The 25,868-nt window shown below is 36.5% G+C and overlaps 1 protein-coding gene across 2 annotated transcripts in view; it reads right to left on the reverse strand.

The window, feature by feature from the left end:
• Window positions 1–25,868, reverse strand: part of sbb (scribbler) — a 402,653-nt gene that overhangs the window by 4,961 nt on the left and 371,824 nt on the right. For both annotated transcript variants that reach the window (XM_089638842.1, XM_089638841.1), the window contains 2 exons: window positions 1,206–1,293; window positions 1–733 (listed from right to left, as the gene is read on the reverse strand). The exon at window positions 1–733 is cut by the window's left edge and continues 1,352 nt beyond it. In XM_089638842.1, coding sequence (XP_089494968.1) covers window positions 1–733; window positions 1,206–1,293 — 821 coding nt within the window. The remainder of the gene's footprint in view (window positions 734–1,205; window positions 1,294–25,868) is intronic.

Raw genomic sequence — 25,868 nt, forward strand, 5'->3', positions numbered from 1 at the left:
CAAGGGTATGGGTGGCTGTACCGGCGCTGGCGGGGGTGCCGGCGGGGTAAGGGTGGGAGTGGGGGGTGGGGTTGGCACCCGGGTGACACGCAGGTCCGCCGGGGAGGGAACAGGAGTGGCGGCAGGAGTAACAACTTCCGGCTTCTCTTCCTTCTTGGGAGTGCTCGGTTCTTGCATTTTGTCCGGGGACTTAACGGGTCCAACGGGACTAGGTGCTTCCGTATTGGATTCGTCATTTTCCGACATGGAGGCGACATCCTTAGATTCGTCTTCTTCGATAGCGCCATGAGCGTGGGACTGGTGGTACTTGAGGCCGTTGATGTGCTTGTACTTCTTGGAACAGTTGGGCTCGGGGCACTCGAGCAAGGCGGGGGAGGCAGGCGGGGAGGCGGGAGCGCGCCGTTTGCCGGCTGGAGATTCCTCGTCAGTGGCGCGCGCCTTCCTCTTGCCGGGGGGCGCAGGGGGTTGCGGAGAGGGCGCGGGAGAGGGCGAGGCTCTGGTGGAGGGCGGGGGTGAGGGGACCTCCCTGAGCGGGCCTGAGCCGGTGGCCCCTGCTCCCGCAGCGCCCCCCCTGCCTCTGCCCTTGGCGCCGCCGTTCCTCAGCTTGCTGTGAACTGAGGAGCGAGTCTCGGTGAAATTACTAAGGTCTCCACCCGGGGTTGCTCCCCTTCCGCGTTTGGCACGACCTTTCGGAGTCCGAGCATCGAGTTCTTCAGTTGGGGAATCACAAAACCTGAAAACATATATAATGTGATTTAGACAGTGAATAATTCATTTTATTTTCTTCAATAATTACAAATTTACTTTGTGGAGTATTTTAATTTAAATAAAATAGACAATATTGTCTATTCTTAAATTTGTTAATTTTCAATACATATATATACGAAGAAACCATTGGTTTTGAAACATGCCGATTATTTTTGATAAGGTAGTGGTGTACACAAAGCTATTTATTACATGCTTTGCCTTCTGAAAACTACACAAAGTGGACTTAATAACTTAATTTTGATTGGTGTATTTGATGATTAGGATGCGATGAGATGCGATGCGATACGATACGATACGAAACCATACATCAAGATGTAAAATATTACAAAATATGTACCACCCCAGCCAGGACTGCCAGGAGAACTTCTAGCTCACGTTATTATGGTATCTATATAAAAATTTCGAATGATTAAAGACGATGTTTGAAAAATATTTACCTTGGTGGAGCCCAATCGTGTCTCGTGCAGTCCAAAAGAGTGCCAACGTAGGTTTTTCCCCGCCATGTCACGTTGACCACCAAAACACCTAAAAAGAGAGGAAAAAAACATTTGGTTAGTCCCATTTTTACATTTTAAATGTCAATCACAATTTCTCGGACACATATTTTTATTTAGAAAAACTGCGCTCGTGTAGTCGAAAGAAAATTTAATGACAGAGGGCACGTAGGTCCAATCCCACGACGAATTACATCGATCAAATTACCGGTTCGTTGGCCAAACATCTACTGAATCTGTCGAATTCCGTGGGAAAATGTCTTTTACCTGGAAAAAACTGCCATTAAACTATTTAGCAGAATACGAAACTTGGAATGTCGAGCGTGCGAAGGTGTGGAACCATTCCATTAAATATAATATCTATATATATAAATCAAAATATTTAAAACGTATAGTAACCAACTGGCTTTGCTACCTGGCTTCGTCCAGGCGTAGATATCAACACCCTTTTTTATTGGACAACAGAAAACTGTCTTTGACTTATTTTTCGACACTTCAAAAATATTTATCACTGACTTAAAAATGACGATGCGCGCTGAAAGTAATGGCGGAGACCCATAAATTCCAGGTAGCAAAAGCTGTTCAATTTTCATGACGCCAGAGCCAACCGTTACATAGTTTTTGTCTGTCTCTTCTGGATCACTCACAGACGGCCGGCATAGTCCAGTGGTAACGCATTGGACTGCCATTCCGAAGGTCGCGGGTTCGAACCCGGCGTGCGCAAATAAATTTTATTTGATTAATTTGTGTTATTTCACAATTCATTAATTAAAATAATATATAGTACATTTGCGGCACGTTCCAGAGTGGAAGATACTACCAGTATCGCCCTGGTGTAAGACCACCATTCAGAATTGTAACGTTGCTCCAAATGGCTTTAGCCGTGTTTAGTGACTAGATCTGAATAGCCAGGTACTTCCCCACCTTCCTCTTTCCCTTTCCCACTTACCTTCAGCCTCACAACATCCCCCAATTGGGGATGCCATAGTCTCACTGGCTCCAGACGGGAGCAGTTGGGACTCTTGTGAGGTATTGTAAAAGGTAGGCACTGTAAAAAAAAAAAAAAAACATAGTTAAGCCCACGCATACAAAATTTCTACCGATTTATAACAAGTCTCTCGTGAACTCCTTAAGTTTTTATAATAAATAAAAATGTTATTTTTGAAGATAATATCTATTCATTTGTTATGCCGAAACGTTAACTATATGAAATTCGGGGCTTCGTCCAGCTGACGACATGGTGTATGTGGCATGTGGCCCTTGCAGACGGTGCGCGGTGAGAGGATGACGCATTGTTTCCCTCAGCATCCCCCCTCGCACCACTGACGTCAGAATACATCTGTGGATGCCACAAATTTGGCAGTTTTGCAGGCTTGGCGGTCACTTGATGGTCACTTGACGCCTCGCTGGTCAAAATAAACAGGCTCGATAATTTCATCCGCTCTCCGCATTCTGTGCTCCTGGTAACTTGGATTGTAATATCGCAATTCAGGGTACGCAAAAGTATAAAGAAAAAGGTCGCTTACCAGCAAACAAATTAAATATTACAATATACTCACAAAGTTATTACAAAAAATAAAAATTAATATTTGTTGATTTACTTTTGAAGTATGGCCGAATTACTTTTCGGATTGACAATTCGGATAGTACTGTAGTGTTACACTACAAGTAACTAATGTAACCCATAATTGGTACCGTGGATAAATCATTACCGTGACACGGTACCATGCTACATTAATTAAAGTCCTTTTTTACACTCTACAGATCTGTCCTGATGATGGATACTGCATGGTTCTTGAAAAATTGACTAAAGGAGTAGGAGGACGCGCAAACCATCAACAACAAAAAAACAAAATTCACTATTGGCGTGAGAATCAAACTGAGTATATGCAATTGAAGATGAATCTTAAATAGCAATTTTAGCGAGTTTTTTCGACACACTTAGCGGGAGAACAAGTACCCGGGGCACAGGAAGGGAGAGAGTGATGGATGGATAAGGGATATGGGTCTGAAGCCATTTTACTCGGAGTAATCCAAATAATCCCTTGTTTTAAATAAATAATGAACAATATCGTTGAACAGCGCCGAGCCGTTGAGAATTATATTAAGTGGTCTGTTCTACCTCCTTGTACAAAGCTCGAACTTCATCCTGGAGAAAACTTTATTGTATTCTATTACGATAGCTTCCCGTGGAGAAAGTAGTTTAGTTGATATAGGATGAGTTACGAATAGAATAGAAGATAATATACTCACACGTTAATAGTGTAATGATAATAATAATAATTGGATAAATTGCGCAGCGCCGTTTTTGTGAAAACTCACCTCAAGGGCGCTGTACCAAATTATTACGAGTTCCTAGGCATCTAATGTTATTATTTACAAACAGATACAGAAAAACATGTCATACATAAGTATATTCATATTTTCTTCAAAAATGCTGTGCAATTCTGCTAAACAAGTATTTTATTTTAAAAATTTGATAAAAACATTGTTTTATTATTATTATTAAGCTCTGTCATTTCTGTTACTGAGCATAACAGCCGTGTCGCCCGTCGATGGATTATAAAAATGTGACTAATTAAGTACAAAAAATAGAAAAATAAATTGCCCAGCAATGAATTCATTCCAATTTTCAATTTCAAAGATTTGATTTAGTTTATATTATCATTGAAGTATTTTTGAAAAGCGAAACATTTATTTATTCTTTTCAACTTTAGTATTAAAAAAAAAACTAGCAATCTGTAAACACTTTTTATACAAACCGCTTAGACAAAATGTAATCTTGTTTTTGTTTTATATGCCCACCGTTTGTTTATTTCTAGGTACAATAATATAATAACTTAAATATATTACCCACGCACAGGCTGCGCCTTAGTGGGTTCCCATTATTCGTATTGATTTATATAATATTGTATGTAATTAATGTAAAAATAGGGAAAAATAAAGGAATTTAAAAAAAATCTACAGGTTGTTACCTAGTTGCATTGAAATATAATAAAACATTTCTGAAATGAGTTTTTCAAGGAGAAACCATAAATGTCTGCAAAAGACAGAATATAAGAAGACGTGAAGAGGGAGTGGACGAGAATTTAATGGGAGAGTTTTACGACGCCATGAATAAAACGCAGAAATGCCACCTTAAAGTATACGTAAACGATAAAGTTCAAATCAAGGAAAGTTTCACACAGAGACATAAAATAAAGTGCTTCAGAATGGAGGTAAATAAGATATAAAAACTTATCATACGCGTATTGATGTTATCAAATAATTAGTTTCCAGTTATAACGACGGTTTTATTGCGAATACTACCTGGTAATTGGTACTTGGTACCTAGATATTTAAACTCGTTAAAATCAGGTGGCAGTCATTTGAAATTGCTAATTTGATTGCGCGTCCAGTGATATAACTGAACAAATGGCGACCTGAAGATTAGTTCCTCGGCTGTGGATTCAGAGGAAAATATTTTTGATTGAATTATATGGATTATTTCGCATCGAGAAATGAAATAAAATAATATATTTGCAAGTCGCCGTCGCTCGAGAATGGAAGACAATCTATTAAACACTTAACATCGAGCTTAATGTAATAGTAGTGACCAGAAGTTTTCAACCTTTCTCCTCCCCGTGTGCAATAGAACATGTTTTATGGAATGCAAACTTATTGATAGATAAAGAAAAATGACGATTTACGAATGAACAAACATTTAATTTTGGCTAAAATCACACCAATCCAAAGATTATAATAAAGATGTGCTAATTCAAAGTAATTAGGCCGCTCCGTTCAAACTCCCATTCCACAAGTAAAGTTGCTTTTCTGAAGCCAGATAAAGCGTACAGATAGGAGACTCCGGTCGCCAATAACAATTAGACCCCTGCCACCCGCCCGGGAGCAGATCTTCCCCCACAGGCACTCTACTACAGCCTACACCCGCCCCCTCGGCCAAATGATAACACCACGGACTAAATGCCCTAATCCGGAGAACAAGGCGGGTGTGCTTTGATTGAGACCATCGAATTATCAACTTACACTTAGGTATTCCTATACGCCTTGGATTTGTTTTGAAAAACTCAATCTCCATTTTGGACGACAGAATGTTGACCTCATCGGAATATATTCCGTGGCTTGCTTGCTGGCGAATGCCAGATTTCGATGTATATTTTTTGCGATTTCGCCTCAAAATTGCGTTATCTTCCGAATTATAAAAGAACCTTTCGAATTCGAGAAAGGATTTTTCGATTTTCGGGGTCAAATGTCGGGAGCTTAGGATCACAGGGGTCTAACTACAAAACTAGCTTTTTGAGTTAAGCTTGGTTTCGGTATTGCCATAATCATATTTATTAGTGAAACAAAGCTCTATCTCATACATACAGCCGTTTAAGAGATACAGTTGGGTATATCAGTTGGGCATATGAGCATACCAATCTTTATTTGCGTTTATCTCAAAACAAAAACCCCGATGTTTTATACTAGAAAAACGCCTTTCTTAAAATTAAAACTTTCTAAAAAGAGCAATTCTACATAGGCCTAGTTAAGTTGGAAAAACTGACACTGGCCCTTATAGAAGCAAGCCACATAATTAATTAAGGAGATACGTATTCTGAAATGACACTGAAATTCTGGTTGATTTGCCACATGTGGTCCTGTCGCTGAATGGGTATAACCTCTTTTTTCTGTTATATGCGTCGTTTGTGAGAAAGAAAGAGAGGTTACAACGGAGCATATAACCAGTATATTCATTGCGATGGTCGCGATAAGATTGAAATTGCTTAGGCGACGAAATACACAAAAAAGGTTGGGCCTAAATATCAAAATGTTTTCATATCAGAATTACAAATATTTTTTCCAAAGGTTTCTTATAACTTACCGACTTTATGTAGATAATCTGTTATTACATATCTCTAACAGAGTAGTGTCGAGTACCTCATACAAGATGTAAATTGTCTCGCCGCGCCGCCTCACAAAATATATTTAAAAGGGTTTAGTATAAATACAAATATTATATGGGACGCTTCAACACCTCATTTTAGTATTTGAGTACCTTATACAAACTGATTCTGAAATCGTGTCCTACGTCCCTACACAACACTATAAACCGATCTATCTACAATAAAAAAAACTGGCATTAATCGCCTTAAATACACTATTACCTGCATGTTTTGTAATTTCTACTTTCTAGAATATTGTGCAGGTTTAAGTAACACGTCTCAAATTACCGAAACCGCGAACGATGATGTCATTGGATACTTCTATAAAGGATTTTGACATTTTATGCCTTTTTTATTACCTACAAATAAAATACCTATCTAAAATATGAAAGTTTTATACTGAGAAATACGCCAAGAAACGATGATAAAATCCACGACTAAACTGTTAAAACTCCCAACTGGGATCTTTTATTCAAACTTATCCAAGTGGAAAAAACTGCCCCAGCTACTATGGGAAAGAATTATGATGAACGAGAGAACGAGAAAAGAAGAATGGAAATGAATAGAGTGCAATAAATAAATCTCCCGACTTCTCCCTACTATTGGAAATTCCGTTCGAACCATGGATGATAAAACATATCTTCCAATGTTCTAATAAAATATCAAATTGAATCTACGTACATCATAATTTTGTGTAAAAAATTACAAAAACATACTTAATAAAGAATATTTTGTAAGTAAAATTCACTCATTAGAATGTATTCAAAATAAGATATTAGAAATTCCATTGTAATGAACGGGCCAAACATCATTTTATTTATACGCAGTGTTAAAAAACCGGTCGGTGGTAGAGTTAACTAATGCGTCGGATTCCCACCCAGGCAGTCGTGGGATCAATTATTATTTCTCTGCTAGGTAAGTCCTCCATCATTACACACACAACATATTCCGCTTATAATGACGGTAGTGGGAGTTTTTTTCAAATATTGTAATGTTATTCGTAACCCGGGAATGTTTTATTTTTATTTTTTTATTATCAATATAATTTTTTTTTACAGGTGTTTTTGGATATCTGTCTCACTAGTATATCATTCACACATACGGCACTACGCTACCCGATCCCGACAGCCTCGGAATTGTCGGCAGAGTACCTACCATTAAGCGCGAGTAATATAATACTCAACATGACGACGTATGGATTGTGGAAGTACCTACGTGCAATGTCGGGCAGAAGGTGGAAAGGCTCTATATTACGCCCCACGAGTATGTGCTCCTGGTTGGGATAATATTTAATGCCTCCGGAGAAGTTAATAAAAAGCAGACTTTTAAATATTCTGATTTTATTTTCGTTTACACTGAAATATATTTTTGTAATGCGTGATGGATATGCAGATTGACTCCTATTTTTTAAAGTAGGCTAAAACCCGGCAAACTAAATCAAAATAACGCATTGAATCTATTTGCATGGAGAGTACATTAAAAAAGGCTGCACGTGTATATCGTAACTAAACTTTTTTTGTCTAGAATATCTGGATGTTACAATGCATAATATGTTCTTTCAGACCCCTTCCCCCACTCGACCAATATTGCGAACCAACCAAAAAACCAATAATCATTTTTTTTACGCAAATGCGTATTTTGGGTAAAAGCCACTGCAGAAAATAATCTCCGTCGCTTGATTTCTTTATCCGTAAAAATAGCACTGTCCTTCTGCACGTATTCAATAATCGCGGTGGTGGTGGATGTATGGAGGCAGCAGTTATTTATATGAAATGCGATATAAATATACGGCTTCAGCAGCATGTGACATCTTAAAATGGCCGCCATTCCCCCGGCACGCGCCACCCGCTCCACTGTTCGTGAATGTGTTCGTACTTCATACACAATTTAACTGCTGTGTTGGGCTTCGGAAGGGGTGGGGAGTGGTGAGGGAAGTTTAGACGTCATGGGCAATCTAGAATGGAGTAACTATCTGGAAAAAATGCTCGCTTGATACACGCTACGCTGTACACGAAATAGAGTGTAGTTTCTCAAACTTATTTGGTTCACCACCCCTTAATGACAAAACACTTTTCATTCCTATTCCCCATTCAGGAAAACTAAAGCCCCTTATTTGTATGTACCTACTGGATATACATATCCACTATATAAAATTGTTAACTGACTGTTACACAGTTCTGAAAACGTTTTAACGTTAATAGTTAACTATTTAAAGAGGGGGAGGGGGGTAAAATCAGTTTCCCTGATGGGTACCAAGACTGGAAAGGTTAGGAACCGCCGCTATAGACACTCGTTACTGTCCTGCCCACAACCGCTTCCTGGAACTCCGCACGGAGAAAAGTGAATATTGTTAATTTATTAAGAATTTCAAATTATTGATATTCGGTTAAAGCGGAATTGCAGGCCGTTTTCAGATAATTTTACTAAAAATTTGTCAGAAAACCAATCAATTCATTCGTTAAAGGCCTGAAATCCCTTTTTAACCGGATTACGAATAATAAAGAGATTCTTAAAAAATTTGCAGTCAGTAAATTTTGTGCGTGCCCCCAGGGAGTCGATATCGCAAAGTTGGGCAATCACTGGAAAAGAGGGATGTTATTGAACGTTCAACACATTACATAAAGCAGTACAAGGATACGGCTCTTTATAGATTGTGGAGTTTCGAATTCGCGGGAGCTGAAATAATAGGGAAATAAAAGTCAACATAAATAAACTACATAAAACATAAACGTGGACTCGCGTAGATATTGTCTCAGATCTTTTTAATGCCGGTTTTCAACACTGATTTAGTGTTCATTGTTAAATACCATGTGTTAGGCAGTGTTTATTTTCTTTTCTGGAAATCAAAGAAAATATTTCAAATGATAAACCTAGTACTAACAGCAATCACATACATTTTTGAAGACTTAAGGGTGTTCCTAGGTCTAGAGTCCTGGACGTTTTGGACAGCTAGGCAGTGTAGCAGGTGATCTATCCTGATGATTGGCAATAATCTTGACAGAACAAAAAAGTACAACACTCGCACAGTTCACTGTAAACTATAAATAAACGTTATAAAATTATTTCGAATAGGTTCAATCTGTTTTAAAAGGGGTAACCGAATGAAAAATATTACGTTAGGTTAATTTAGGTTGAGTTACGTTAGCTTAGAGTTTTTTTAATGTGAAACATCTTTTGGCGCGCCTAGGGGAGGGGGAAACAACTCTTACGTAGCAAGTGTGGCAAGATGAGACGGCGCTCTTGCAGGGAACGACACCTCATTCCGCTCTTTCCGCTCGGCTGTCAAAACTCTGTGCGTTATATTTGTTTCTATTCTCACTAAGATTGACAATGGATCTATTCTAAATGACGATGATTTTTTCAATTTGTAATATATTTCTTTGCGTATATTTTAATAATAATAAAATTAGTTTAATATAAAAAAAAAATATAGACTCAATTTGGAAGTTTCACATCCGCCAGGACGGCTATATTTTTCTTCAATGTTCTGTGTTATCCCTGCACTGTTTTGTCATAACTATAAAAAGAAAATCCCTTTATGTATATGCGTTATTTTCCTTGAAGATGAATGGGTATTTTTTCAGGCAGACTCCCCTGAATATCCTGCACCCACGGGACGAAGAAGGAAGAAGGAAGAAGAAAGCAGGAAGGAGCGCGGCGCGTTGTGTCGCCGTGCCGCGAATTGTAATATCACAATCGGGTCGTGCGCCCCGCGCCGGGCGTGCCGCAAATGTTACACCACTTTGGTCGCCCCCAGGTCCGAATACCAATGGGACTGAAGAACTGTACAACTGCTGTAAGTCTAGCCGGGAATCTTTATTTTATTAAAAACACTGAATACATCAAGTAAGTTATTCACTTATGGCTGTTAAAGCACGCTTGAGAAGGTTTTTGACAAAAATGACCAAATGAATAATTGCGTTAAGGCGATGCCATACGTAGTAATGCAAAATCATGTGTTTTTAATTTGAAAATTTGGTCGCCTAGAAATTTTTCAGATGCTTTAATTAAATACTGCGAGTAGAATACATCTTGGCCTTTGAAATAATCGAGTATTTTTTAGATAAGTCTTTTTATAAGCCGAGAAAAAAATAATGTATAAGGCCTATGAAAACTGCTTTAAAGTTCAAAATCTCCTACTTACGAACCCATTTTCGGTTATGATTTTATTGTATAATGTGGCAAATTAAGTTATTTATAAAATGAAGGAAAAAAAAATAAATATTGCCTGAACATCCACAAAATAAAATAAAAGGTACTTTTTGGCCATGTTTTTTTCTTGCTTAAATCAAAACAGGCGGATGGTGATAAGCGTGAATTTAAACCCTATCGCCATCTACGTAACGGTTGTTATTGATAGCGGCTCAATTAAAAATATTACACGACGTAGTGCATCGCCTTAAAGAGACGATTGAATAACGTTTTATTATTTGGATACAACCGACATGTTTCGTGAGCAATGCTCGCCTCGTTTATCTAATATATTGTTTAAACTGACTATTTGTGGTGGAATTCCATTATAGTGATAGTATGTTGAAACAAGTTTAAACCTTTTCCATTTTTTCTTTTTGTCCGTTACCGGTTTCAAACCGGTGGAAAAAAAATGTCGTATTAAAAGAATGGTATTTGAATTGTGTTTATGGCTCCTAAGAAACATCTAAGTATGCTTGAATTGAAGTGCCGAGCTTTTATGCCCTGTTTTTTGTTCATTGTTCCCAATGTTGCCTCTGATGTTTGAACAGAAAAAAGATTCGCGTGTTTTTTTCTCACAAGCAGAAAATTCCACTATTGGGAGATATTTCAACCGTACACACACGGAGAAAACTTACTGATGTGAAATATTGCTAATTTATCAAAAATATTGTCAAATTATTCGTTTTTCTCTTAAAAACGGGCCTGCAGTACTTTAACGAATGAATTGAAAGAATTCCTAACAAACTATCAGTAAAACACGAATGTGTTATGAGGATGTCAGAACACGTGTTCATAAAAATTCTAATATTGTCGAATTACGTCATTATATTTATCAGGATAATCGTAGCTGCATGAACACGTGATTGACGGAAATGGCTTGCCATCACATTTCTGAAAGGATTTTAATAAATCAGCCATACTCATTTTTCTCCGTGTATGTACGTTATGTGGCCATCAAAATTACTAATTTTAGTAATGTGTGCGTTAGTCCTGTGTGAAATCTGGTTCAATAAACTCAAATCCAAGTGTCATTTTCAAAATTGGAACTGATTGTGCGAAGATTTCAGACAATCGAAAAATACATATGATATAACATTTAAATTGGAACTGATTTGCCAAGAACGTTTTACGGGTCAGCGCCAGGAAAATATTAAAAATTCTAATTACTCAAGATCATACTTAACAAGATCGCTCCAAGGTAAAGGGCCGGTAGTCTTGAATTCTCTGATAATTACCGCAAAGTTCTTAAAATCAATGGAATTAATCTAAAGCTAATCATGTTATTTCATCGACTAGGCGCATAACCATAAGTCTTGTATCCTCAGTAGGTATCTTCGTACAAATCGAGAATCCATTAAACCAACCAATTTGGCCTGACTATCAACATGCATGTCCCGGCCATCTTGGAAATTAATGACCAGAAATGTGTTCCTGCCCGGCCGGGAGTAATGGCTCCTCTCCATAATCGACGTATTATATTACTGCGGGGGCAAGCAATGTTAGCGATGCACTCTCGGGCGTAAAAAAACCACCAAACGCTCACGAAATGTAACTTTGATGGACGGAGATGAGCGCAGAAATGTTATCATTGTTCCATCGGTCACGACGCTGGCGCAGTGACTTGTAAAATGGCGATGGCGACTTATTGCGCACTCCGGTCTTACTCTCAATTCTTTGTAAGCTCTGTATAGTCCGTAGACCGATTGGGATTATCTGTTCGAGTTGTTGGGAAGAACTGTAATGGCGGTTATGCATAGCGTCGTTGCAGTAATCGTTGTTTTACCTCAACCGCTTTGCATTTTGTTTGTATGTAATTTTTTTCGTGCGTTCCGTTTCTGCTTTTTGAAATCTGCCGCTTCTACTTGATTATTCAGGCATGCCTTACTTTGAATAGATGGCTAACTTTGACTATGATTCAGTAAAGATTCTTTTTTCAAATGTGACATCGTCGTGTTGCATATTTTTTCTATAATATAGAAAAAATATTATTATGGTACCTACCCGACTGAAGAAAGTTTGAAAAAAGAGTTGTTATTGAGATAATTCATTCTTTGTACAAATTATATAATTCCTTATTTGAAAAAAACATGGTTCATAATAAAGGATCTTACATGGATATTTAAGTACCTACTTACTTCTTGTTATAAATAAATGTTCACAAAACAACTTCATAATTAGAAGCCACTATAAAGTAAAGGTCCACGGGCCAATGTCATTAGTTCCATAAATACCTCAATTATTATGTTTTATATCAGAACTAGTATTAGGTCATTATTATTATGTAGCCAATGTTTTAAACATCCATTATTATTACAAGTCTAGAATATTATTATTACAAGTTGAAGCACTGCAGTGTATCGAGATGATATTTTGACAAAGGCTTGGCTACGGTATTATGTGTCGTTGCTGAGTAACCGCACCGGGCTCTAGAGATTGGAGTATTAATTATCGAGCAATGGATCCCCAGCATCAACCACCAGCGCCTCGCATCCCTTCTGGCCGATATTTAGCTGTACAGCGCGGCTTATAATAATTATTATTTAATAGGCTACAAGCCGAACTCAGATTATGATCGCGTGTCTCGCGAGAAAGAATGGCGAATGGACAGCTCGTATAGATACAACAGAGCTATTATAAATAATAAATGAGAACATTTAAACTAATTAATAACTACTTAATCAAAATATTCCTGATAATTCATTTAGACTTGTTCAAAAAGTCAATAGGTGTCCCATATAAATAAAAATCGGATATGTTTATCCGAGACACATTAGAACTTTGTAGTAATTTAAAAAGGTAACTCCCAAAAATTTGGGAAATAAATGGTTGCAAGATGATATTGTTAATTCTGAATTTGAAATATCAGAACGACAAATATGACGTTTAATAATTAATTCACAATGGTAGAGTGGTTAAGACGCTATCCCGTTAATACCAGAGATCCTGTGTTCGATTCCTAGTTGTAACCGTTATTTTATTTTTTTATTTTTTTGTTTATTATTTGTGTTTTTTACAATAAATATACAATGTTTACAAGTCATACTGTTTTAATTTATACTACACTTCCATTAAAATCATTTGCTTGTGGATGGAAGAGGAGTGTACATTTGCGACAAAATAATATAACTCGGTTACAAAGTAAAAAAAATTACAAAATTAAAATCCATACAAATTATTGTATTTGGAAGGAAGAAAAAATATATATTATGGATGATAAATAGAGTATAGTAGGATAATTTGTGAGATTTTCAAGTGAAACTAGGGGAATCAGTTTTTTTGTTAACGATTTCCCTAAAATATTTTTTTATATTTTTTTTTTCTAATTTCGTCTGGTAACTTATTAAAGAAATGTTTTCCTTGGTGGGTATAATGGTGCTGGGCAAAAGAAGTGTGTAGTTTAGGGCATGCAAATATATATTTAAGTCTGGTTATATATTTATCTTGTTCTGTTTAATGTTTCGTTTAGATTTGTTAGTATTATCTTCTCCTACATATATACAAAATATATATGTATACAAAGTACAAAATATTTGTATTTATTAAAACATTAGACTGTCGACTGGTTTCGGAAGAGTCCTTTCTTGTAGCATCTCTACAAATGAAATTATAACTTCATTTTTGTCTAGAACATCTAGATTAAGGACATTTCCATTTCCAACATGTTACCTTGCTTTAGGCCGTATTGCCGAACTGAGTTCTAACTGCTAACTGCCACCGCAGCGATGTAACCTAATTGACTGTTCTATCAACAAATAATAATACCCGTTGGATTTTCCCTAACCGACAGCGTTCTATGTTCGGGTTAACGGGCAGCCTGACCGCACATTGAACACACTCAAAACATGCCATCCCCAAACAAACACACAACATACGTACTACAATAACATAAAGATATACCTACATACGACGCATGTCTCTTCTCTTCGGGAAATCATTTCCATAAACGGTAGTATAGTAGTTGCAAACCCAATTTTAGGCCCCGTAGTAAGCGTTCAAAGATGGTTTGAAAGGGAGATATGTAAATACGAATTTTAGAGGGAGCGCGCTAATATTAAAAAAACGATAATAATTAAGCAAAAATGGTGAAAATATTTAATAGAACACGACTCGTTTGAAATAGAGCAAAAATCTCTCGACAAATGCTTTAGTAGCTTTTAAAGATACATTGTGATTTTTTCATGCCTATAACATATTCAATAACAGAACAGTAAGTATGTTTTCTGTATCTCTTTCTATATAATAAAATTAGATAGAGCATAGGAACTCACAATAAATTATACAGCGGCTTTGCGGTGATTTTCCACAAAAACGGCGCTATACAGATTATCCAATTATTATTACGAAGCGCGATGAAGGGAATCACATATTTAAGACGAATCATGTCAAGAGTCGTTGTAGCAAAATAAAATAAAAGCAATGTTGAAATGTGAATTTAAAAAAGGATTGTGTGCGGACCGGTTCTCTGTTTATTCATGCAAGTAAATGGCACGATCGTCAGTTTGTTGTAAACAAACCTTTTGGTTTTACTGATGGCGGAATGGGATTTTGGTTTTATATTAAATGTATAAATCGCAATATGGTAAAGGGTTGCAATATATTCACATACTTGTGGAAGGCTGATCGAAACCCATTTAAAGCCGTTACATTATTATTTAATGTCGCGGTCGTTAAAGTAACACGTGAAAAGTGCACGGGAATAATGAATTGGAGATTATTCCGCCACCGCAAAGTCTGGAAAAGCCTATAAAATGCTTCATAATTCTCATTGTCCCCGCGTGTGCCGTCGCCGCTAAACATTCCGATTTAAATATTTATGGCTTTATGAGCGAACGCTGTAGCTCGGAGGGAAATCGTTTATCCAACCGACAACCGACTCCTGGATGGAATTTATAAACAATACGTTTTATGGATTTAATTAATCCGATTGCTCGCTAGCCGCTACCCCACACTCCCACCTCCCCTCTCCCACCTTCCCCTCCCCACACCCCACTCTCCCACCTTCCCCTCCCCACACCCCACTCTCCCAACCAGCGTGCGCGCATGCATGGCGTCGCTGTTGATCATAAAAATACGACTATTAGTAATCAATTGAAATCGAATTCTTCTAATGATTTCTTTGATGGACGATCCTCGCCCAAGCTTACAAACGAAACTTGTTTGATATTTTTAATTCGATGGTATCAGTTAAATAGAATTATATTTGGTTCACATTTTTGCAAGTTTCATTGCGATGACATTTGAAGTGTGATTAGTATATAACTACACACAGTAGTGTATATGCACTCGTAAGTACTACGTGGAGGCATAAATTTCCCAGTGGAAAAGCCGACTTAGACATGGATAGCGACCTAAAGTTCCGAATAATGCAGCAGTTCAACTAAATTGATCATCGCCGCAAGTTTGAGATACTTGACACAGCTTCAATGCATGCACAAACACGTCTCTCTCGGGTAAAGTTGCGCGGCTTGTACCTGCCAGCCGTCGGCGTCGGGAGTAGCGGGAGGAGAGAGGAGGTAGCTCCAACTCTTATTACCATATACACGAGGCTGCCGCTAGCCCTACCCGCCACCCGCCAGACTCGACATAATGGCGCTCCCTACCAACACCGCACCACCCCTTCATTCTCTGCACCCCTGCTACTACTACTAGATACTAGATACTTTATACTCCCTTCTTCCCACCCTACCATGTTGGGCCGCTGTTATCATTTAGCCTTTACCTTTTGGCTGAATCGCAAATTGGTTTTTAAATTTGTGCCGCTCACTTACAAACAGAATGGTGGTGACCGGTGTTCATTATGCTATTGATGTTTGCATAAGCAAAAATTAAAATGTAAACAAAGCTTTTTCTTTGTGGTTTTTAACTTTTGAATTACGAAACAATGCGTTTTACCATAACGATGCGAAGTTATAAAAATGGATGAATAATAATCACAAACAATGTAATTATAATGCGATATTCAAATGAGCCCCGGTTTGAATTAATCTTACTCACCCGAAAAGTGGAAACATCTTTTTTCATTGACAACGCATTAAAGTTGCCCCATTAATAATGCGCTAAAAGACAGGGTAAAACGCGCCGGGCGCGGGAGTGAGAAGAGAGAAGTGGGCGGCAGAAGGACGGGACTCCAAAAGGAAGGAAAAGGCCTAAAATAATAAAACAATTAGACTTCCATTCGGAGCACGTACAGTGCCGTGGGAGTGCGAGCGAGAACCCTCTCTCCTGCTCACTCCTCTTCCCTCGGTATCTTTCAAATAATACAAACCGAGTTAAAGGAAATAATTTCAATGATTGTTTGGTTTCTTTGCTGTTTTGGAAACTCGAATAATATACTTCATTTTAAATTAGAGAGTTAAGCTGTCGGAAGCTGATTATTATAATAATATAAGTAATGAAATTGTGGATAGAATGTAGCAAGATGGGTAGGAAGTAGGAAGTTCCTGTGGCTTCGGACTCACTCCCTTTTCAGAATCATTTCAAATTATGTCGGTAATATAAACCTTAGGATTTAAAGCTTTTAAAAAAGTAAGCAGTTGGAGTAATTTTAAAAGCGTGTTAATTAAAGTGAACACAAAAGAATGTGCCCTGAAACTAGCAGAGTGAGCTTATCCAACGAGCTTAGAAATAAAATCATAAAAACCATAAAGTATAAGTCATATAACTGTAGATATTCCTTTTGAAAAGTTATCTTTACACCTTATAACGACGTTTTTGATAAGCGCCACATTAATATGATTATTCTATAGTGCACGTTTCAGCGCTCAAGCAGCATACACTGGCGGCGCATTCAAATAAACAAGCGTGCCCGTTTCCTGTTTCCCTGTTATCGCAACAATGGAAATTGCTTTCATAAATATGCGTGATTGTGACTTAACACCGTCAAATGCAGGCGTAATCGGGCAGCGAGAGGGCGAGAGGGCGACAGGGCGCTGGGCTGCCCACGGGTGCGAGAGAGCCTTCCCTCTGGGTACTGGGTGTGGGTAGTCCACAGTCCATCTAAATGGCGCACCCTCATCATAATGTGTCCCTTATTGCCTGGAATATGAGCGTTATGACGCACTAAAGGAGCGTAAAGAGCTTCACAATTTACCGTAAATGCAGGAAGTCAGTAATGCGGAAGAGCTCAAACGCCGCACGTCGCAGACCAATTTACGTATTATTATTGGCCACCCATAATATGCGAGTACTCGGAAGTTGAGCATCTGTAACATTCATACTTATTTGGAAAAATCACTTGCTCCGCACATTTTACTTTAGATTAGATTTAGGTTTATGTTAGCGTAACATAACAATAACAGAACTTTACAAATTATAAGACGTAGGAAAACACACCAATCATTGCAATTATAAATGCAAATATTCACTTTGGGTCACTAAACAGAAAACATGAAATTCAAGAGAAAAAGGGTAGAATGTCTCAGAACTAAAAAAAAACAGTTTGAAGAATTCTCTCGAAGGTTGGGTGAACATAACAGTGCTTTTGAAATAAACGATTCAATTGTATAATCATCCACTTTACCAAGTTCCCCGTGCCTTTACTTTTCGTTTGGCCCCGAGAGCTTTTGTGAACAATTGACACTTGGGTATCAGGATGGTAGGATGTGCGAAGGACCATTGTATATAACACGCCAGTCAAACTTTTATTGGTTGAAAGGGTCTCTGATCCCGTCAACAACTCAATACGTTTCGGATGTTCTGAATGATGCGGGTAACGTTATTACTACGAAGGGTAACATTTTAATTTTATACATTGATTTAAATTTTCAAAGGATACATCGTTCAAAAATGACGAGAGGGTAATTCGGGAAATTTAAAAGCGGAGAATATTATACAACACGATGACTGTTGGGTGGGAGTAGGGATGCGTGAAATTAAAATTATTATACGCGCTTTAAATTTCAGCATTTATTGTGGGCTTTCAAAACGGTTACGATGTAGGTACACCGCGAGTTACGTGCTGAACTACGTCGGCGTGTTTTGCATTAAATTTTAATTTAAATTAACTCATAATTGAAAAGTTATTGTGTAGATACTTACTTCTAAAAATATATATACTTAATATCACAATGTTTCAATTAGGTACTAAACGATCTTAGTGGAATACACTGCAATAAGGAACTGGATTGAAAAATATTACGGCTTAAAAATATATATTCATACACGTAGACGTAGAATTAATAAATCGTCATTTAAAAATGTTTAAAACCGTAAAAGACTCAAAACACCCTGTGATTGGTCGGCGAGTTCTGCCATATCTTACTGCGGATCGGTGGAACCGTCGATCGTAGACTCGCACACATCTTTGTAGACACTGTGGTAAACAAATTATTTCAAAAGAATTCAGGTTTTTCGTAAATTTTCGTAAAAAATCGGATTTATTGATTTCATACCGACCCGAGCCAATTGACCTTAATCTAAAAAACCAAGGTACGTATGACGTCACGCGTACCCCGTCAGATGTCGAACGTTTGGCGGGCTTTGAAAAATGCAACCTTTAAAATTTATTTTAACTATGAAAATATATATCCCACATTTGTAAAAAAAAAAAATAATACTGGTATTAAAGTTAGAAGATGAACTTTCATAAAAACTTAAAATTTGACTGGAATTCCTTATTATGTAAAAATAATATAACAGTTTGATAGTGGGTCAGGGCCAAAACGCTACGCTACAAACAATGCTAAAGCATAAGCTAACTAGAATAAAGTGGATTATTAAATGTATATAAAGACGCCGGTGGCATAATAACAAACTGCGTACCAACGAGTATCTTATTGCGCTACAAATCCCCGCCATTCGTTTCCCGAATAAGGGAAATGATTGAATAAGAAAATGTTTGTACAACATCAAATATTATATCCCGATAGAAATTCATCAAAATTTTCTCTTCTATACAAAATACAAAATTGATGTATACGTGCGTTCTTCCCTCCAGAGATTTTCCGGTTCCAAATAAGTGGTCTGAGAAAGTCTGTTAAACACTAAGAGCCTTACCAATAAACGTGTTTTAAAAATTGATAAACAACCACAGATGTAGGGTAACTGGTTGTTTTATCAGTCGTATAAAATTAAACACGCGTTTATTAGTAAGAGGGTAAACCTTTTCGGTGGAAAATTTAAAGTTGCTTGGAAGTCATTTTCGAAGTCATTGTGGAAGTCGTGCGAACGTAATTTATTATTTATTAGGCTTCCCGATTGCTTGTTTCATATTTTATAAAAAATGTTTCGTAACTAATTTGGCGTAGATAACTTGAAGAAAATTTATTGGATTTATATATTAAGCTTTAGTGTAGGTACCTACCGAAGTAATATAAATGAAGGTTTTCCGAAGACTAAAGACGGGTTGTTACGGAGAATTTGAACAATTCTTTAAATTTTAATGTTCTGTGAAAGATTTTTTCAAGTTCTGTTATTATTTCAGTTCTGTCAAGCAAATAGCTTATAATAATATAACAACAGAACTTGAATAGAACTTTCAGAGAACCCGAAAATTAACGTTGAAATTTGATGAGTTTTTCAAATTCTGCAAAAGAAACCATCTTAAGATTCTACCAAGTCAACAAATAAATCACTATCGTATTCGTATCGGATTGTCGTCGGCATGAATAACTTTGCATGCGATCCATACGATTTTAATTTGACGATTTCCAAAGCAGAGGGTCCAAACAATATTACAATTTTAGTACAAAATTTATTATTAAAGTGGCGCAGAACCGTGAAAAGTCACTGGATATTATAATTGTAGGATTTATGAAGCCCAAAATATTTAATTATAAAATATTTGCCACAGGATCATCAGGGGCTCCTGGTAGGCTTACCAAAAAACAATTCAGAAATCAGAAATAAAATTCAGATTTGTGTCTGTCAATTTTTGACACATCTGTCACAAATATAAACAAATGAAATACACATTTCGTAAATGGAATCATCATTAAAATAACATAATTTTGGTACCTACTTCATTTCTACAGTGAGTTCTAATTTTGAAAATTAAAAGTTCATTGAACGTGAATAATATTACATTACGCAGAAACATTTCGCATCACGCACATCAACTGACAACCGAAATTAGTATGTTTGATTGCTTTAGCTATGTTTAGTTACTAGATTTGAATTGTCTTCCAACCTTACACTTTTCCTTCTCCAAATTGAGATTCTTGAAAGATGTAATATTATAAAAACTCAGATTCTCAAATTTACGTTTGTAAAGAGACAAATTCCTTAAAATATTAATAATTCCATGGAAGATCTTTGGCAAGTCCAATAGATTACCTACGACTCGGTAAATATAAACACAGCAATAATAGCAATGTTCAATCTCAATATTATTCAGCAGTAGTCTGAAATGAATTATGTAAGTTCGCATCATGAATTGAAATGTGGCATTCACCGGCAAAGCAAAGCAAAGCAGATTAAAGCAGATTTCAGCCAGTGCGCTCTGTCGGCTGTGGGGCGAGCCGAACTTTTCAACTTAGTAAATGGCGGGTAAACAGAAATGAGGCGAGCCGGGCTTAACATTTTACTGAAAACTTAAATTACTTTCAGGGAAATTGTTCGGCGAATCAGCCGACCCGCGCACATTCCGAATTACGCCCGGAGCCGACACGGGAGGCCTGCACGGGGAGGGGGTCCAAATTAAATTATTATTAGTGTCACGATTTTTATTAAGTTTGAAATGGACGCCCGCGACTGGGGGAGGCCGCTACAAAGCTGGGCACGTTGACAAAAGCCGCCACGAAATTATAACTAAAATCATTGTAATTTGTGTACCGACCTAAGAAATATAAAATCGAATTTAAGATAACTTTGATGCTTTTTGGGTTCTTTGTGTTTCTGTAAGCAGGTGCAAAATTACAATCCGCAATATTTTCTGTGCTACTCACATGCTGCAATTCAAAACACTTTCGTAATGTCAGATCGTATTGTTTTATTCACTTGTACATATCACTTTACAATCCTGATAAGAGTTTTTTAGTTTTATGCCGACACGAACTGAGTGTTGTTCAGAAATAACCCCTTTTAGGAGACATATCCCCTTTGGTAATTTAAAGTGAAAGATAAAGATTTTCTGAACTGAATTGTTGATATAAACAACCAATGTTCCTACCTCGTAATCGTGTCGGTAATACAGTAATTTCTTCAGCACTATAGCAGAAAGTTGGTTTGAGACTTTGCTACTTATTGATTATCAGCCAAGACGCTGTACCAAGAATAATATTAACATTAATTTTAACCAAACTACGTTTTAATTGTTTATTTGGACTAGTCCTGTCCAAATAAATTCCCGCTACAAACATCTTAAAAATGTGAAAAATAATCGAGGTATTTTTTGGTCTTAACCATATTTTATATCTAAGTATACAAAAAATATTCAAGCTAGGTCGAAACCAGTTCAGCCGTAAACGAATATGAGTAAATAAATAAAAAAAAGTCGTTTAAGAATGAAAATAATATCAATTGGAGAAGCGGAATTTAAGCATACACCAGCTGCTAGATTTAAATAAAATATTAGAGCAATTTATAAACTGCCGATCATCGCGAATGATAATCTATCTAAAAAAACGATTAGAAAACAAAAAGGCATTACATTACATTGCGTGTTGGCAAAACAGATTTGTAAAAAAAATCATTCGTAATTGCAAATAATCACGTGCGATAGTTAATTTATTGCACGGATCGTCATTATTAATGACTCATTAATCATGGTGATGTTAACGTTGTGGGAATACTGCTGTCGCGAGACGGAATGTTATAGCGTCTATAGTAAAGTATACCAGCTACTAATTTATAATCGCGCTTTCTGAGTATCGAAACATAAAGCTTAAAATATAATTACTACATAACTAAGCCCGTCGTTCCATTGAATAAACCGAATGCTGCAAGAACCTGCGCAGAATTCAGAGCGAAACTCGTATAGGTACACCACTTCTCAAAGTCTCATAAATACGATAGATAATGGATTTAAAAACTTTTTTATCGTAGCTATCTGGTAGTAAGAAAATGATTCATAATATTTCCTATTTTCGCTATTTGTGAGAAATTGTGTGTTCGGTAATTCTAATATTTTTTTGGTCCGAAACATTCAACTGTGCAATTTTGGAACTTTTGTGTTTTTCCAATGTTTTCTTCACTCTCGACAGTAGTTTATCCCACAAGTCTGAAACTTTTCACAGCTCGCGGTGGTTGTAAATGTATATAATATGTGTGAATTATTATTAATAGCGGTATCGTTTATCTAAGGGCCGTCTGTTTCAACAGAATGCTAAATCGTGAGCTATGTTAAAAATTTAACTGTCAGTTAAAGTAACAAGGATGTTAAATCGGACCGCGCGCTGTTTCAAGTGACTTTATGCAAAAGTAACAGTTACTAGTGTGGCCAGTCTAAAAAGCAGAATATTCCTCGAAATTACGTGGAAAAACGCACGGCATTATTTTTTGGTACGGCAACACCGAAGATTAAATATGATCTCTGGTTAAGTGACTGTCAAAATACTCAAAATACAGAAGCAAGAAGTTTGTTGTGCGTCACTATAACCTCTTCTGACTTCTTGTTTGTTATTGTGTTCGAATTTTTTATTTCATAATTTAATTTTTACTTACATGATGAAGATCGATTTATAGTTTTAGGAATAATTTCTTGAGAGTATTGGAGGGGCTAGTTTCCTTTGATTAATAATTCCAACCAAACTTTGTAAAAAAAGTTATATATTTATTACATAGTTTCTTTTCAATTATAATATGTATATTGAAACATTATTTAATATGATAATAAGTTTTATACCAAAGTTTATGAAAAAAGATATACTTTTATTACATTGTTTTGTTCCTAGAAAAATATTTCTGTGGATATTTAAAAATAAATGACGACCTGTTATAATATATACGATATAACACGGAAAAATATAATTTACTTTCCAGTAGTCGTAATATCTCCCTCAATTTGATCCGTCACAAATTTTGCAAACTCTTTCGACATGCGATACCGTGCCAAAAATTCGGAATCATCCCAAATGACCATATTATTAACACGGGGTCGAAATGTTTTTGGCTTTCGCTGTAAAACATATTGCATGACGAATTCATCTTCACTACTGTCATCTTCGATAATATTAATCATGATTAATAATCGTTTCGTAACAACACTCAACAGAAGAACCTTACGTATAGAACTGTCAAATATGTCAAAATGGCGGAGTAACTCGAGAATCGCGAATAACTTGCGAGTAACTCTCGGATTTCGGGAAGTTAAAACAAAAGTTAAAAGTGACGTAAAACCAGGAGTTAAATTGATTGAAAAACGCATTTTGGTGAAATTTAACTTTAGCATTTACTTTTATTCTTACTTTTACTATAGCTAGCGTTGAAACAGACGGCCCTAACATAATAAAGTCTAGTAATTTAACCTACAGTTTTTAACCAACGGGATTGGTTTAAACGCTATCAATTTTATTTTGATGTTTAAATCATTCTTTCAACAACTTGATAGGAAATAAAAATAAGTTTATATAGTCTAACGGCATTGTTGTCATTAAAACGTCAACAAATATCACTGTAATGGGAGTTTTTACAAACCTGAAGAATAACATGAAACTCTAATTTAAAACACTTACCATTGTGTACCTATATTAAATAAGGCTTCATGAGAATTAACGATAACTGGTAGGAATTTATATATTTATTGTACAAGACTGTAAAAAGCTTTTGGATTTTGCATCTTGCACAAAAATGGTACCTTTTCAATGAGAACCTAAAATTTTAGAAACAGATAAAATGCTACGTCTAATTATTGGTCCAGCACCCTCGGGAGAGGATATAAATGAGAGTAGAAGAAGAACAAGACGAGGGGAGGGGAAAAAGAAGTTGATAGAAAGAATGAACAAAGAAGGAGACAGAATGATGAAAGGAATATCACCCCAAAAGCGTCGAATGGATGCAGATTCGACTGAAGAATATTTAATTTCCGGCCGACCAGATACCAATCGTTTCCAAAATAAAATTGTGATAGGAAAATGATTGCAGAACTTCCACGAAGGTACTCGTACCACTTAAATAATGACGGTGCAATATTACCACATTATTGATGTTGGACATCAGCGCATTCAACTCACATCACACCATATCAAACATATAATTATATTATTTAGCTACATTCAAAAACCGTGGAAACATTATGTAAGTTCCATCTCCAGTTTTGCAAAATGAAGTACCCAACCCCACAAATTTTGGAAAAGCCAAATGTTTCAGTTTCCTTGAGGTAACACTTTTAGCAGTATGTACCTATTTAGAAAAAATTTATTAAATAAATAAATATAAATAGCGAATAATTAACTGTTACAATATACATTACTGCGTAAGTGTTCGCGGATTCAATTCAGTTAGCTTTACTTTTCAGCGAATAAAGAATTGAGACGTTTACTTTTCTCTGACGAAATCATTTCAGAAGACAGCCTATTTTCCAGTCCGCAACACACGATCGTCAGATTTGTCAAATAAAAGTTGGCGGGGTATTTTTTCCCAATTCAAGAAGGTTAATCGAAACGCTCGAGCAATAATATATACGAACTGGGGGAAGATATGACGAAAGTCCGCGGGCATATCGCCCTTAGAGGAAGGCCACGCACATCCATAAATATACATTTTTTGTAATAACTATAAATGAACAATATTGATAACTGTAGTTCCATACTTAATTACAGATAACCCTTGTGGAAATATATTAGTATTGTTGGTGTACGAACAATAACTAAAATTTTTGTGTTTGTATTGTATATAAAATCAGGTTCCATGATAACTCAACACAGTGACAATTCAACACACTTTTAAAAAGTGATATAAAGTCATTAGAAACGACGAATTTTTTTTTACCTGACCTAACCTAACCCAGTTAATAAAGTTTTTGTTTCATCACTTTCCATGACTTTATATAACTTTTTAAAGTTGTGATGAATTATCATTGTGATGATTTATCCGGTCACCATAAAATCAATCTAAAATTTATCACAAACCTTTTTCAATAATAGATAATTATTATTGCACTGTGTTTTACGACAACGCGCTTTCATATTATGTTAATTTGCGCCAACATTTTGAGGGGTTGAATAAGATAAAATATCTGCCCCTACAAATATGCGCAGATTAAAAGACAGCTATTCACTCCGTCCTTCCCCGATGCCCCTCGGCAGGGTACGACACAAACCTTCTACCCCCTACGCCGTACACCCTAAAAGTCGTCACAATAGCAACAACATTGCTAGGACGATATTGGAGCCTCCAAACAATTATTCCGCACGAGTTCAACTTATTCCGACAACAATGATAATTAAACTTTAAGCTGAACAAATAAGCGCCGAAATAAGGCAAATAATATTGTGCGTAATTTAAACATGTTGATGTGATTTAATATACTTGAAGCTACTAAACAGTAATTAATCAAATCAAAAAAAGGTTTTCAGCCGAAATTCTTGCGGAATAAATTAAAAACACTGGT

Source organism: Hesperophylax consimilis, chromosome 13 (assembly GCF_061612785.1).
Source record: "Hesperophylax consimilis isolate HC1 chromosome 13, BYU_Hcon_1.0, whole genome shotgun sequence".
In the NCBI taxonomy this organism is placed as follows: Eukaryota; Metazoa; Arthropoda; class Insecta; order Trichoptera; family Limnephilidae; genus Hesperophylax; species Hesperophylax consimilis.